Source organism: Venturia canescens, chromosome 5 (genome assembly GCF_019457755.1).
Source record: "Venturia canescens isolate UGA chromosome 5, ASM1945775v1, whole genome shotgun sequence".
In the NCBI taxonomy this organism is placed as follows: Eukaryota; Metazoa; Arthropoda; class Insecta; order Hymenoptera; family Ichneumonidae; genus Venturia; species Venturia canescens.
In genome coordinates this window covers 10580908-10597483 of record NC_057425.1, presented here as the reverse complement: position 1 = coordinate 10597483, position 16576 = coordinate 10580908, and the positions used below count along the sequence as shown (strand labels likewise).

The window sequence follows — 16576 nt, the reverse complement described above, 5'->3', positions numbered from 1 at the left end:
ACGCGTGGTAAAATTTTGGTAAAGATCGGTTTAATAGTTTCGGAGAATTTATCAACGAGCCGTCCAAAAACGTAATTTTGAGAGAAGCGTGCTTGAGGCGCGTATTAGCGCGCTCAGACAAGTAAACGTCGCTCAAAAGTGCGCTTGGGCTGCTCAGATTTTTATAAAATTTTAAATATGTACGCTTTCGAAAAATGCAATAAAACAAGTGGATTTTTTGAAAATTCTAATTACGGTAGGCCCCTTAAATTTGCACCAGAGAAAAGGAAAATTCGCACGCGATGAAAAAAGTTCTTATCGCCGGGCTGTCCCGTTTCAAAATGAAGACTCGACAGAATCTTCTATAAGATAGAATCGAAAATAGATCCCTTCAAGGACAAAAACAGAGCGGATTCAATTTCCAGTTGAAGAAAAAAGATCGTCGGAGGGAGAAATCCAGCAGCAGGAACTTCCCGATTCCGCTTCGCCCCATTTTCCCCGCCTGCTTCTTCGTCTCCGTTTTTCCTCCGGGAAACAAAAGGCGTTCGAACCTTCGAACGCCTTTTCGATAGCACGCGATCTCAAAATGCGAATATCTCGCAAGACCGTTACGAAGCTCACGTTCTTCGTTCATTCTCTCTCGCGTCCCTCTTCCTTCCTCTTTTCTCCGGAGCCCTCGCAGTGGAGGAGGGCATTCGGTTTGGATGACGTCATAACTTGGTCAGTGAACCGTCCCCGTGTACCGCGGTGCTCTTACGTGCTTCAAAAACATTTGGCGCCCGTGCGGGCGAGTCGCCTCTCGCCAACGCTTGCTGTACTCCAATGCGCGCGTATGCGACGTGTGATCCCTCGACTCGGCCACTTTTTCTTTTCCCCTGGCGTCAAAAATGTTGCGCGTGCTCCTTGTAATTAGCCCGCTTCCAATCGTCAGTCGCGAATGCATTTTTTTCAATTAATGTGCTTCGAACGAGGGTGTTTTCGAGCGCAAAAATGATTGCTTTGTCCAGGCTCTTTCACGTTTTTATTCGATTTTATAACTACTTTTTTTTTATGCTCGATTCTCCGCGTAAAAAAAACACGAAACTTTCTGCTCGACCCGGAGTCCCGAATCGTTCGAATGGCGAGAGCTAAAAATGACCTTCAAAACGAGCACTAGACTTTTCTCGCTGACCGTGAAAAATGCAGCGATAGATATGAGCCGGAGACACGCTTTTTTCGTGGATCTTGCCTCCGGCGTTACCGTTATCGCGGCGACGTTTCAAGCATCGTCGAGATCTCTTTGGAGGGTTTCGGATAAGCAATCGTTTTTTTCGATCTCGAGAAAGCTTTGTGGTGGTCAGTTCGATAAATAGCGCGATAGCAGAGAGAGAACGCGTTTTTTAATCGCGATTTTCCGCGCTGACAAACTCCTCCGTCCCGGGACGAGCTCGCGTTTCTCACACTCGACGAGCTTTATCTTAATGACTTTTTAACTTCGATCCGCATCATTGATGGAATTGAGAATCGATGTCCCGTTTTTTCGGCCAAATATAAATCATCGGCTCGAGAATGCGCTCGAAAACGCTCGGAATAAAAGTGGTGAAAGGAAATTCATCGTTTTCGGGTCAATCGAATGGAGTTGGAAATAAAATTAGAGAAAAGAAAATCGAATATCGAGATTCTTATGAGCACGAATTCAATAAACCAATTCGATTGGTCCAACGATCATTTCGTATCTTGAAATACGAATTGTGAGCCTCCGCGTGCGAGGGCAACAATAAAAGGGAAAAAGATAATTTAACGAGTTGAGAAAACTCGTTAACCCGCTCGAATCGGAGTGAGTTGAGTGAGCCGTCGAGGCGCGGTAAGGAAAAGGGCTCAGGCAAAAGCACTTAACGCGTGTTACGTCCGGGCATAAAGGCGCTTATAGTTGTCAGCCTTCGCTGCATAATCCAGTGTATAAAAGCTGCCGTTGAATGGAAATACGTGAAGAAAGTCTGTCTCGGACTTGGGAAAGGGATCCTATACGTGCGAAACGACACGAAACCGATGCTCGTGTTGTGTACCGCTCGGGAACGAGAAAAGGTGTGGCGATTCGGTAGATTTATTATCTCTTCTGTAACCCTGTAATTCAATGAGCAAAGTGGGAATGATATATATTTGAAAAAAATCTGAATAAATGAGCTCGCAAAGCTCTTAAACCGAACCAGAATCCATAAACACAAGAATTTTTCAATAATAACAATCATTCCGTTGCGAAAAGCACGTCGTCAGTTGATCGACTGAAAAACTTCGTTACTCATGAAAATAATATTTTCTCACAGCCCCTGTACATTTTTTCGCCTCCCGAAAGATCATCGTAAAGTATAAAAAAACGACGAACGTTACAATACGTTTCTCGTTAAAAGAACATTGCCCCTTGGTGTACATGACGAGATATCTATAATAAGAGAGCCTATTCTCTTGCGCTGCACACACCCACGATCCCATCGCATCATGCAGAACCTTTTTCTCGCTGCTTTTTTACGCTTTTTTTTCACTCGAGTCTCTCGCGTTTGGCCTGTTTTCCGTCCTCGTGTGTGTATGTGTGTGTGTGTGTGTGTGTGTGAAGATGCAGCTCCAAAAATACATCTGCACGAGTGTGTATATGTGAAGCGCGGAGTCGTTTACAAAGAAGAATAATTGCGCGCTGGAACTCTCGAAAAGTATGTGATCGTTTGTATGCAATTGACAGAGCTCTGGCTTTTCGACATATCGCGAAAGTCGGAACAGTTTCTGCGCGTCAGAAGTTCGTCGAAAGGGCACTTTATTCGTTTACGAAAAAAGGTTTTTTCTGAAAACCTCCCGTCCCGGGGGCGGAACAATAATAGCGCGCGGGAGCTTAAGCAACGAGAAAAGTAAAGCAATCGAGTGGAAACATGAGCAATCTTGTATTCACAAATTCTCGAACGTCTGTGTCACGCTTTGTACATATACATTTATATAGTTGTACGCTCGTTTCTGGCCGGGATGCTTGTAATCGAAGCTGCGGGTTCAACAAACTCTCTGCGTGACTGAAGTAACGTCGTCGCGTATGGCGAAACGAATACACTCTCGTCGTACAACATGCACGCCGGTATCGCATCGAATCCAAAGCATTCGCGTGGGGAAAAGAGCCTTTGATTCGGACGAGTTGCAGTAGATGTGGACTGTGCTTGGTCAGCCGCCCTGGGCGTCAATATCGCGCAAACACTTTTTTTTAGTTCCTTCGCGAGATTCACCAAGATTGCGTCTCTCGCGATCGTAACGTTTTACGATTTTTCTTCAACAGTCGTGGGATGTTGCATTTTTCAGAGATGAGCGCAAGCAGTTCCTTCTCCAAGTTTATACAACAAAAAACTAAACAAATGATGATCGCTCGTTTGAAATTCTACTCGCGTTTTTGTCAACTTTTATTACCATTCAGGAAAATAAAATGAAAATAATAATACTCCGTTGTAACTTTGTATGAGTATGCAATCGAATCGGAGTTCTGAAAATATCCCAAAAAATGTTCCCTTTTCCCCGTATATTTTTCCGACCAATTCTCGTTTTTCGGGCCCCGTACGAACGAAGGAGTTTATTAAAGTATAAAGATGTAGAAAAAGTTTCGACGAAAAGCTATTAAAAAAGTTAGAGCCTCAAAACTACTTGGGCAATGACACACCTACAAATTGTACGGTTTAGCAATAGAATCGAAGCGCAGTCGATGAACGAGATAAAACGGTACATCACGTATTACTACTATACACAACGGAGAGAGGGAGAAAGAGCAAGAAAAAGGGAGAAAGAGAGATGATGAAATAACGGCACCTTCCTTTCCGTCAAGGCTCGAGAGAAGGAGCAGGCTCACTGGGACACGAGGTAAGAGCGATGAAAAAAGGGAGAGAAAGAACAGGAGAGAGAACGGAGTCCGGGGAAGGAGAGGGTCTCTCGAGATGACTCGGAAAGTCCTTCTCGTTGCTGATGACAAGGCCGATGAGACGAAAGAAAAGGAACGATCGAAGATTCGGTTTAACTGTATATCCCGCGTCGAATTACATTGTATACGTAATCAAAGCGGAGACACCTATTCACGTGTTCTCACCGGAGCGAAGGAGTGAAGCAACGGTGAATAAGCTACGGCGAGAGAGAGAGTGCAAGAAAAAACGGAACGCTTCTCCGAGACTGGATGAAAGCACGAGTGAACTTGTCTTCGTTTAGAACCTCGATGAAGTTACGAAGCGCGCCACAGGAGGAAGAGAAAAAAATGCGCAACGAGAGAAAAAAGAGAAACACTAAACCGGTAGATGTCCGTGTATAAAGCTCCGCGCGAAGTAGCACGCGAACAACTATTAAGGAGACTTTGCTTCATTAAAATTCTGACGAGCTTCCTAGCCCTAGCGCCTCGTCATTAACACCTGCTCTTCTAAGCGGGAGAACAAAAAAATTACATTTTTAGACAACTTCACGCTGACGAGACCTAATTAAGGCGATCGCCATTCAACGCCGAGCAATTAAAAGACTGTTTTTTCCCTTCGCGACGATTCGACGACGATGGAGTTCGAAAAAAATGCAAACTATTTTATCGTCCAATCAAATCTCCATTTTATCACGATTTCAATTCATTTTCATTGGACTAATGCGATCCTGGCACTCGCGAGTCTTCACGTTTTCGTTTCTTTTTTCAATCCTCATTGTCGATTGCTCCAAATGTTGTTTTCATTTTTTTCTTTCAAACGAACGAGTAGAGGATCGTTTATAAAATATAATGAAAATGTGCAAATATACACGTGTTTCGTATTTTTAGTACATGCCAACGAGATATTGGTGCTTTGCCAGAATTCAGATTGTTTTGGCATATTTATAAAGACGAAAATGATGAACAAAAATTACTTACCGTCAATAATAAAGCGCCCCTGATAAACCGGCGGCGTATTTTTAGCGTGCCAGGCAGAAATAAAACGAACCTCGTCACATCGAGTTTCTTCATTCGTCAAGAAAAAATAATAACTTTTCTATGGAAAATATAAAATCTAGTTTCACGTGGAGTCTTTCGACTCTGCGACAAGCTTTTTCTCCTCACCACATCGAACTCGGAGCTTTAAATATTGTTGAGTTTTATCGGAAATCTCAAGCCGAATGAAAAAAAAAAAAAAAAAAAACAAGGCGTCTATTGAAGCAGAAGAAATTCCAGAATATACCCTTTGATGTTTCCTGTCCGTAACGAAGAAATTTGGGAGTTTTGCCAACCTCGAAAATTGTCTGAAACGTCAAAAAGGAAGGAATGATCGAAGAGGCACGTCCATTCCGTTAGTAACGTCTGAAAAAATCAGCAGTTCAACTAAAAGTTGTCGTTAATTTGCACTAACTCGTGGTTTTACCAAAAAACATCAATACGAAAACAATTTTCTCGAGCAAAAGGAACGCAAACGCACCTCGGCATTGAAGAACTTAATTTATTTATTCTTCCCAATAATATCACGACTTCCCCGAAGTACGCTCTCGCATATTATGAAAAAATGGGGAGTATTTGATATTTCTAATGCGCTAAGAACTTGCAGATTGCAAAATAGGAATTTCTTTGATGCGTTATATACATCGCTTCGTAATGAGGTCAGCTATGGCTTTTGCGTTTGGTCGATTCAACCATCTCGTCTTTTAAAACTCGTGTATATATATCGTAACGAAGATGTAACGAGAAAATGATGTTTCAATTTTAGTACCAGGCGCGCCTAAGGCTTCCGGATGCACTTTCACACTCCCAGAAGATGCAGTGCGTCGATCATATCATCGAGGTTCTCGACCTCGCTGCCTGCCAGGATACCAGTAAGCATTTATTTACTACGAAGCCCGGTGAGCTCGCACAGGGTGTTCCAAAAATCGTAATTTCGAAATAACGAAATTCTCCGAGGGAAATGCCTTTTTCGATACTTTTACCTGGCACAAAGTTTGAGGGTTTCTTATTTTTCGATCTTTTCATAATTTTATGGATTTCCCATCGCTAAATGTTCGACTAAATTCAATTTTACCGTACACCATTCCCTTCGTTGGTAAAAGAACGAAAAAACGTCCATTTTGCAGTTTTATTATCGCACACGCGGTGAGATTTCTTTTGCTCAACAAGACTGGGGTCGTTTTTGACTTCACTCGGACGTAAATCAAAGTGAGCGAGGATTGACCCCTCGAAAATGACGCGGCTCATCGTACCGCTTGGAACTTTGGAACACCCTGTACAGCGATAAAAAACTTCTGCATATAAATGTATGAGCACATCCACGAGAGCGAGAAGACATAAACCAATTTCATCGTGGATCGACGTTTAGATGCAGTTGAAATCCCGAGGCGCCTCTACCCAATTCGCATTTCCATTTCTCTTTATTCGAATATACACGGGAGAGATCACATCAGCCGAAAATCTCGAGCACACATTTATCTCTCGGGCATTCCACTTTATTCGTCTCACGTGCACACTTTCGAAACTCTAATAATTTGCCGTATGAGTCATCGACGTTAAATCTCTACTTCGAATTCGATGAAGAAAAAAATCAAAGGGAAAATATATGTGGCACCTGCTGCGTGTTGCTGTGAGCGTGAGGCGAGTTCGAAAAATCTTTTAAACGCTCGACTCAAAGTTGAGTTTCGAAGATGTCGATTCCTGGCATAAATGTCAAAAAATTTTCATTTTTTTGCGTGTCAATCAGCAAAATCCTTTGAGCCACGCCACGAAGTGTTCATGATTACTAGCTTCGCAATTCGACGTTACTTTCATAACGAAAAGCTCTAAAAATTGTTTTCTTTTTCCCCTCATAGTTGTCGGTGACTACACGAAACGAGGATTATCCGGTGGTGAAAAAAAGAGATGTAGTATAGCCTGCGAATTACTCACAAATCCTTCTCTCATGCTGCTCGACGTGAGTTCCAATTATTTTCACCAATCGACGATTCTCGAATGAAATGTAATCGTTTTGTTTGTTTGTTTTTTTAAATTGATTTCTAACGATTTTTTTACCCAGGAACCAACGAGTGGCCTCGATTCACATTCGGCGCAAGCTCTCATATCGAGATTAAAAAAGTACGCGGAACAAGAGGGCAAAAGTATCGTCGTGACGGTCCATCAGCCAAGCTCGAGAATGTTTCACAGTTTTAGCAAACTTTTGCTTCTTAGTCGTGGCCAAGTAGCTTACTACGGTTCCACCTCGAATATAGGAAGGTTTTTTGCCACTATTGGACTCACCTTACTACCGCATTATAATCCAGCAGACTTTATACGTAAGTGGCCATTTTATTGCTCGAATAAAAACACTTTTTTCTTTATCCATTTCCCTTTGTGTTTAAGCGCTCTCTAATGCCATTTTTTATATAAAAAAACTATAGTATTTTAGCCAGGGACGAATGAAATTTTGGGTCCGGCTACTGATGGATTTAATAACTTGTAATTTCATTCGCCAAAAAATAAGCTGGAGAAATTTATTTACAATATTGAACTAATAACTCTGGCATTAATTTAGAGTGATAATATATTTAATTGGTAAGTAAAAATCAACTCAATTTGGACACCCAAAAAATACGATCCTACGGGCATGATCTACCTTAAGATTGTGTGGTGATGACAGAAATAATTTTTTGTCCATTGCGTTTCTTGAATCCGTTTTCCTTCAAACTTTGAGGTCGCGACTTTGGATAAAAATTGACTTTTTATAGATAAATAAAAACGAACGTATGAAATAATTGTTGTAAAATTTTTTATTCCAGTCGAACAAATAAAGGGACCGGAAGAGGTTCGAGAGCGCATAGTTGGTGCGGCGAGAGCCGCAAGACAGGGACCCGACTGCCCACCGGAACTTCGTCCGGAGTATAATCCCAGCCAACATCCGCTTTGCGACCATCTCATCCATTATCACGAGCATCGTATTACCCACAACGGTATTTTATCCATTATATGCATCGCCCTTGCAAACACTTTCACATAAACTTTAACGTCGCCTGTATATGTACATTTAGAAGGGAAATTTGATGCTAAACGGGCCGACGTTTGACACTAAACACTTTCGACGTTATCGACTGAAGCTGCGCTTGACAAAAAATTCATTGCAATTTTTTCGAAACTTGATAAAACATTTTTTTATTCCTTCCATATTTTTTCCACGAACCAACTATTTTGTTGTCAAATTTTTTGGTGGAGTGGTAACTGAACATTTTTCATACAAGATAAACGTATAAAAAATAACAATCTGTTTCTACTCCAAAAATGGAGTTCTGATTTTTTTTGTTCTCACTCTTTCTTACTGAAATATTTTAACTTTCTTATCCGAGACCTAAAACGAAAGCGTGGAATATATTTCGGTCTAATTTCCAGCCGTGTAAGCTAATGAAAGACTAGAAATATTGATAAATAAGACTCACTGATTTTCAATACTGTAAACCCCACGAAAACAATTCATTGGCATTCCAATCTTTGAAAAATATTTTTTCGAATATTGCAATTAAAAATTAGATGAAAAAAATGGCGTTGTTGATAAAGGCAAAGTATTATTAACAACTGCTCAGGTTCGCTACTCGTATTAGTTAGCATCTCGAGTGAAACGCTCGAGAAAAGTACTGTGCAATAACAGGTTGTAATACTCTTGTTCTTATCGTTGGAAATGGGCTTATATTATGCGTAACGACCGCTTATCGTTAAACACTTAATTATATCGTTATGAAGGTTCGAACGAGTATTAAATTTCAGCGTAAATACGTTGCTCACTGTGAAAGAACTAAAGCAACCTCGGATTGCAGCTAGTTTTAATCATTATAATCAAACGACCAGCAATTGTTGCTGGAACACTACTTTTTTTTCTTATGGGTCAAAGGTCCTTCAGGAAATGTTCGCACTGTAGACATTATTTTTTCAAGTATCCAAATGTAATTTCAACTGTCCCAGGGTCGTTAAACGCTGCAGTCTAGTTTTTTGACGAACGGAAAATTGGAACGTTTCACTCGAAACGTCAAAGCGACTTCTAATGCGCGATGCTTACCCAAGAAACGACTACACGCGACGAAATTATCTCTCAAAAATCCAATCTTCTATTTACAGTTCTAGTTTATCTAATCGTACTCGTGTTTTGGCAAATTTGAAGCTAAATCGACACGGTTTTCATTCTGCACTCCGAACTCGTTTGTAGGCAGAAAATAATCGTTCTCGATGTTTCCGAAACACTTTTTTCCATTTCAAATTGAATTATTTATCGTCAATAAAAAAACGATCATTTTGATCAAATTTTTGAAGAGTTTTGGCATTGATTCTTGCTCGAAATGTAACGAATGTTTTGTCAATTTTTGTTAGTTTACTCGAGACCTTTTCCCAAGCGCGCACACAAACGTTGCAAAAAATTCTACTTCAATATTTCTTACACTCTTTTGATTTTGTGTCATTTTTCTGTAATAGTGAAAGAGGACGAGGGTCGCACACTCTGGCTAGACACGCAGAGCCATGCGAGCAGCAGTGCGAGCTCAGCAGATGACGATTACACCTGGCAGTGGCCCACGAGCTTTTGGTCTCAGTTTAAAGTGAGTTTAAATACAATCTTGAAACTCTTTATTTTGCAGCCTCCTGGTTCGAAAAACTTTGTATTGTTTCGCTCAAACAGTTAGTTACTTTCGCACAACAAAAGAAACTTCTCGAATGACGTCTTCAAATGAAAATCTCTTTATGAGATTTATTAGTCATTAGTCAGGATTTATCGTTTTTCAACCATTACGGCAAAACTATTATTTGACAGTACTTCGTATATGTTGGGTAGAGTATTCAATCGGAAGTCAATTTATTCCGAATAAGAATTCGAGAATGTCGTAACCGAAAAATCTGGGAATGGAAAAATTTATCACGGAATAGCTCATTCGAATTTCCTGTACATAATGCTCTAAGAAATTACAAGAATATTACTTGTAACGCCATAATATTAAATATTCACCATCGTCATTTGCAGCGGAAGCAACCGCAACGCTTCTCCGGCACTAAAATTTCATTCGACGAATTTTAATTAAATGATGTAATATGGGAAATATTTGCCTTCCTCAGTCGGTAGAAGTCGAGTACAAAGAGCTTACAAGTAACTAAAACCCTTTTTGGAATCACAACGATTTTTTTTCGGAAGCAATAACGTTAATTTAGCGCTACGAAAATATTCGTGTTTTCAATTGGTCAGCTGAGCAAAAAAAACATATTTTTTGAAAATACTACTGTACACAATCATTTTTTGAAACGATTTCTCTCTCAATTCCACTCAGCATTAATAAGCCTCTGAAAGAAATATTTTTATGATTTTAGGCATCAAAACTCGATGTAATTTTCCTTCGAATTAGTCATTCGATATGAAAGTTGACGTCGATCACTACAATTCCAATCTCATCGTAAATATTTGAAGTTACTTTTCAAATAATAATATCCGTCGTCAAAAACCCCCTGAAATCTCGGAATATCGAGCAAAAGTACGAAAAATCTTTTCCCAAGCTCCTCGTATTACCTGTTGAGTGTACTCACTAGATTGGAGGATAATAAAAGACTCTAACATATTTTCAAAGCCGTGTCTATCTTCGCGTGTCCAACATGATTTTGAATGATGTATCGTGACCGGAGGATCAAAGTTTCTCTGCACTCGATATTGTATTCTTACTCGAATCAACGAACAAAACAAAGGGAACGTGAATAATGTCGTAACAAAGAGAGCTTCGACGACGACACGACGACGACGATGTCGAGCTCGCGTGTGCTGGTGAAAAATCGAAGTAGGCCACGTTTCACGCGATACGGCATATCCAGATAATCATTTGCCTACCGGCGCTGTATTCACGCGTCTTTGAATCTACACATACATATATACACATTTTATAAACATTTTGGTTATTCTATGAACGCTTATGAAATCTGATATTATTCATTCCATCATTGAACTCGTGAAGTATCGTCACTTATTCGCTTCATCCATTATTCCAGATTCGCGACGCAGAGTGAAGATAATCAATTTCATTTGAATCGTGACCAGCTCGATTGAATTGGAAAAGAAACGAAATTTTGTCGGTGCGGAAGTTATGAGAAAAATATTATTTTTTCCCTTCACATACGAACTCCAATTTTGTTTTGTTTTTTTTTTTTCATTGCGATGCAGTGAAATCGAAGATCGGGTTTGAAACAATTAAAAATGTTGGCTGGGTTTTTGGGAAAATGAGAAACGAAGGTTTTAACGATGCAGACTTGGGATTAATGAGCTTTTGAATTTTGATCAATATATTTTCTCTCTCATTGTAGGTATTATCGGAGAGAAATTTCCAAGAGGCACGACCGAGGATGCTTTCACGACTGAATTGGCTACAAACGATAGCCCTCGGCCTCATGGCTGGACTCCTTTGGCTCAGACTACCCAGAACCGAAGCAGCTCTTCATGACATACAGGGTTGGATGTTCTTCAGCACAACCTACTGGATGCTGTTTGCCCATTTTGGAGCGTTGTCCAGTTGTAAGTTTTTACAAAATGAAACCCTCAGCCCATCGGGTATTCGTTCTAGCTGCAGGAATGTCGTTCTCCAAATGTACCAATTTTTATTATCTCATTAAAGTACACAGAATAAAAAAACATTTTTGTCATTCCAGAAGAAAGATTATTTTTTTTTATTCAGATTTATTTCATTTTATTTTATTTTATTTTTTATTTTATTTATATAATTCATAAGTAATATCAAATAAATATTATTTATTAGAATAAAATATATTTATTTAATTCAGAAATGATTTAGAGATCATTTGAGAAATGACATTTCAACAACGAAAATTCTCATGTGATATTTTTCTTTAAATTCAAACGTCTCGTTCAGCCTGCCTTCCATTTAATTCATGTTTTAGTAATAAACATGGGAAATTTATTGAATTCATTAAATTTGGTTGAACGTTACTCGAGTTATGGAATTTCACGATTTTTTATTCGTTGGACAATAAAAAAAGGCACGTCAATTGTACTGGTAATGCTATTCATACGGTCGGTGCTCAAATGAACTCGAATGCTTAGCAGTGTTGAAGATCATTAGAGTTTTGTTATCGTAAAAGTCGACGTTTAACACGACTTAATGTAAGTTATGACTCGCGCTAAATCTTGAAACAGTTCCGCCAGAACGTGAGGTCATCAATAAGGAAAGATTGTCGGGCTCGTATCGTCTATCGGCTTACTACCTGGCGAAAATGGTGGGCGAGTTACCACTGACAATAACACTGCCAGCTGTTTATCACATTATCAGCTATCCAATGTTGGGCTTCCACAGTCCAGCCGTATTCGTCACACTCCTCGCCTTCCTTCTTCTCAATACCGTCGTGGCACAGGTAATTTGTGATTAGCTTTTATTTTTTCCCCTCTCATTTTTTCATACTTCGATCTGAATTCGATCGAATTTTTATTGAATCTTGGACCCAAGTTCCCATAATCGAAAAGAAAATTGGGAGTAAAATGATTTTGCATGAATCGATCTAAACGATTTTTCATTCAAGAATGTTTTATCTGGAGCTCGTAAAAACTCACGGTGATGAAAGTATTCAAATTTTCGTGATCCTCTTCAGAGGAATTGCCGATTTGTGATCGAAAAACGTTTTTTTTTTTCTTAAGGAAATTAAATGGAAAAAATAAAGGTTTCTTGTTTGTTGGTAATTCCGTCACGATCTACTCGACAGAGAGATCAATTTTTCGGCTGTTTTTCAACGAAATTTCATGCACCAATTGGCACCAGTGAAAATAAAAATTGATTGGCTCAAGTCGAATTAGTAGTCAATCGAAAATCACATAAATCTTAGAACCGATTAAATCTCAGTATTTACTGGCAACCAATATACAAACTGATAAGTAAAACTTTCTGTTTTTGTCTCGCTGCACGGGTTCGTGTTCTGCCCACACTGACGTACACATGAAAACGTATAAATGGTGAAAACAGAGCGTCGGTTTCTTCGTGGGAGCTTGCTGTCTGGACCTGCAAGTTAGCATAACGGCATCGGCTCTCTACACCCTTGCGACCCAGTTGCTGGGTGGCTACTTGGCGACTGCTGTTCCACCTTGGCTCGCCTGGGCCAGATACGCGAGTATGGTTCACTACGCCTATCAAAACATGCAAATACTGGAATTTGGCGTTGGTGATCCGATTACGTAAGTTTGGCTCCATTTATTTTTATCATTTTCTCTGCTTTCCTTTTTTTTTCCTTCTTTCTTGTTTACGACCCACCACAACGTAGAAACGGAATTTCAGTTCAGTCTTATATTTTCCTCGTATAATAATATCATTTTATTCAATGAATATGTAACATAAACGAGAAACGTTTTTTCATTACCACACAAATTCAAATCAAGCCAACGTGAAGTCAATGACTGATAATCGAATGAATCATTGTCATAACTTTAAAGCGTAGGAATTCAAATGGTGGCTGGTTTGAAAGGATTATCTAAACATAAGATGTCGAAAGTCGATCCGAAATTTTCAAGGGTTTAAAAAAACATAAATTTAGAGGAACAACAAAGTTTAGTGACAAATCCACAATCATGGACAGCAATTCCACGAGGATTTTTTTCTCCTATTTGAACTTTCCCACTCTACTGTGAGTGTTTGAAATGAAATTCATGAAAAGTGAAATTAAAGAGTAAATCGGCAATAGCTTAAATGAAGAAAAAATAAATCATTCAATTAGATCATAAATCCATGAGGGAGCCAAATAAAATCGTCAATCGAAGTGCAATGACAATTTGAATCGATACATTTAACGATTGGAATAAGAAATGAAGATTAGTCGGTGAAAAATCTAGAAAAAACAGTGACTGATAAATCGAGAAACATAATACGAATTTGATCGTTGACAGGTGTTCGCAACCGAGTAAATTCTTGGAGTGTAAAAACGGTACGACGATACCACTATCGGCGATACTCGACAGTCAAGGTGGCTCGAAGGGTTCGGGTCTTCCACTCTGGGCAAACACAGCGGTGCTACTGGCATTCCTCGTTGTATTCAGGACCCTGGGTTATCTAGTTCTACGTTATTATCGCGTACCCAAGTGAGCGATACGATCGATCACATTAGTATGCAATTTTGTACACGACTTTTCACAAAAGAAGGATCATTTTTTTTTAACTATTCAAGCATTAATGTTCGACACACGTCGTTTCGAGAGAATGATAAAAAAAAAGACGAAAAAAACTGAAATTTTCGCGGAGAAATCATCGATCATCATTTTATACTCGATTACACACTCTTTAATCACGATTTCATCAAATCTTGCGCGATTAATCCGTGTGTCGAAGCATTACTTGTCCATTAACTGATTACGATTATTGTTTAACGTTTAGCTTTATTTACCACTTTACTATATATTATGTTTATATATATAAAAAGATAAAACAAATGAATATTATACCTAAATATAAATCTATAGTCATGAATGTGTGTATAAATAATTACTGGGCGAACGGGTGGCCGGGAACTCATTTAGCATCTCGATATTTGAAATTACGCACACGATTTTCAACATTTATACCACATTATACAAGAACAAAATGAAGAAACGATGTTCGCGTAGTTTCGCCTGCTTGTATACAGCGAGGCGTTCGGAAAAATCTCTAATCTTCGTTCATTCTCGTTTTTTTTTAAACAATAACAATAAAATTGTTATTATTATTATTATTATTACGATATAATTAAAATAATTATTACTGTTATTATTATTATTCTTATTATTTATTGACGATTCTGAGCTGTCGAGCCTTTAGAAACCCCCCACACACTCGCACACGAAAACCCGATAGTGCTCAGCGATACAAAGGTTTATAAAAAAGATAAAAGAGCAAAAAAAGAGACGACTGGGAAAAAATAAGAGAGACAGTAACCGCGAGACCAAGTAACTCAGTGCAAACGCGACTATAAAATGTGTAGATATTTTATATGAGCGTGTCGAGTACGAGATAAGAGTGAATATAAAGAAAAAAAAAACGACGACGAGAAGCGAATGACCGATCGATAGATGCCAAAAGAGTGAGGGAGGGAGGGAGAGAGAACAAAAAGAAAGAAAGAGAAAGTGGAGGGTGAAACATTGTGAAAGAGAAAAACAGAGACTGAGATTAAAAATTTGAAATTCATCTATCGAAAGTGTGTGGCAGGAAATTTCATTTCTCCGGGGTGAACTATGAATAGAGGAAAAAATTGAGAGAAAACTAAATACGTGTTGAGTAGTAAAAAAAAAAAAAAAAGAAAATGCGAAAAAAATAAAATAAAATAGAAATTGCCACGGCTTCCGCGTCGTAATCGACTGAAATTTGTACGAACGATTAACATTTATATCTACACGAATCGTAAATTTTATTCAAAAATCGATTATTATGATCATCATTATTATTAATGATAATATACCGTTATTATTATTAATATCATTATTATTATTATTTCTATTATTAGTTATTAGCTATTTTATTATTTCATGTTATTACCGTACACTACTATTATTGATACGCGTTATTTTTATCATTATCTAGTTTATTATTAGACCGTTGCGGTTATTTTTATTATTATTATTTCTTATCTTTTAACAGACGACACTTTTGACTAAGAGATAGTGAAACATTGTGCTGCCAACTTCGTGAGTTAAGAGAAGATAAGTGTGTCGGACAATTATTTATACGTATGAATAAGCACACAGACACACACTGACGATTGATAAAAAAAAGTCATTTTTTCAACATCGCATTGTGAAAATCGGAGGCTCCTCTGTCCTACGAAAAAATAATACGAAAGGAATAGAGAGCGGACAAGAAGAAAATATGCTTTGTCGATGATCGTTGAATGCCAGCACGGAAAGTTGTGAAAAAATCGCGATTCACGAGTAATTTCTTTTGTTGTACGATTATTTCTTACGAAACGATAAAAAAAGAAATTATTTTGTCAGGATTCCGTTGTTTTTCATATCGATTCGCCAAACTTTGAATCAGCGAATTTAGATGCTGCTTAGAACTACGAGACGTTTTATAGCGATTCTGGGATCACGGCTTTTCCAAATTTTCGAGAATCTTTGCTGACAATGCGATCCGAGACAAAACTGTTTTTTATTAGCAACTGAGTGTTGAAAATCCAGTGTCACCATTGTATGTGTAAAAATATATATAAATATCAATTGTCCGAAGCAAGCCGAGAGGGATTTTCAGCTGAAGCCAGAAGCTAAAATCTGTGAGAGATTTTCACTCCGGCCCGTGAAAACCTTCGCATTTCTACCATGTATATAGATTGAAAAAAAATAAGTAAACAAAAAAGATTAAGTAACATAAGCGGGGAAACAAGTGAAAAGAATTGAGAAAGAAAGAGAAAAAAAACAAACGATATACTAAATAAATGCATGTATTACATGTTAATGGACTGAGCGTGAGCAAAAAGAGCTTCGAAGAGCGCGAGTACTCAAAAAAAAAAAAAAAACAAACAACCAATAGAACCCATCAACCCCGAAAAATATTCTATATGCATGTGTTTTTTATAGAAAAAAACGAGAAACGGAGAAAAAAATGTGATGAAATGAAAAAAAAAAAAATAACAGAAAAAAGATGAAAAAATTCTATAAATCGAATGTTAATCGAA

General features: G+C 38.4%; 1 protein-coding gene across 2 annotated transcripts in view; it reads left to right on the top strand.

Annotated features, from left to right (window-relative positions):
* Nucleotides 1-16576, top strand: part of E23 (Early gene at 23) — a 119246-nt gene extending 102670 nt beyond the window's left edge. For both annotated transcript variants that reach the window (XM_043419180.1, XM_043419181.1), the window contains exons 5-13: nucleotides 5679-5784; nucleotides 6769-6869; nucleotides 6972-7227; nucleotides 7711-7881; nucleotides 9386-9507; nucleotides 11246-11453; nucleotides 12093-12307; nucleotides 12910-13118; nucleotides 13824-16576. In XM_043419180.1, coding sequence (XP_043275115.1) covers nucleotides 5679-5784; nucleotides 6769-6869; nucleotides 6972-7227; nucleotides 7711-7881; nucleotides 9386-9507; nucleotides 11246-11453; nucleotides 12093-12307; nucleotides 12910-13118; nucleotides 13824-14019 — 1584 coding nt within the window. In that variant the 3' untranslated portion in view covers nucleotides 14020-16576. The remainder of the gene's footprint in view (nucleotides 1-5678; nucleotides 5785-6768; nucleotides 6870-6971; nucleotides 7228-7710; nucleotides 7882-9385; nucleotides 9508-11245; nucleotides 11454-12092; nucleotides 12308-12909; nucleotides 13119-13823) is intronic.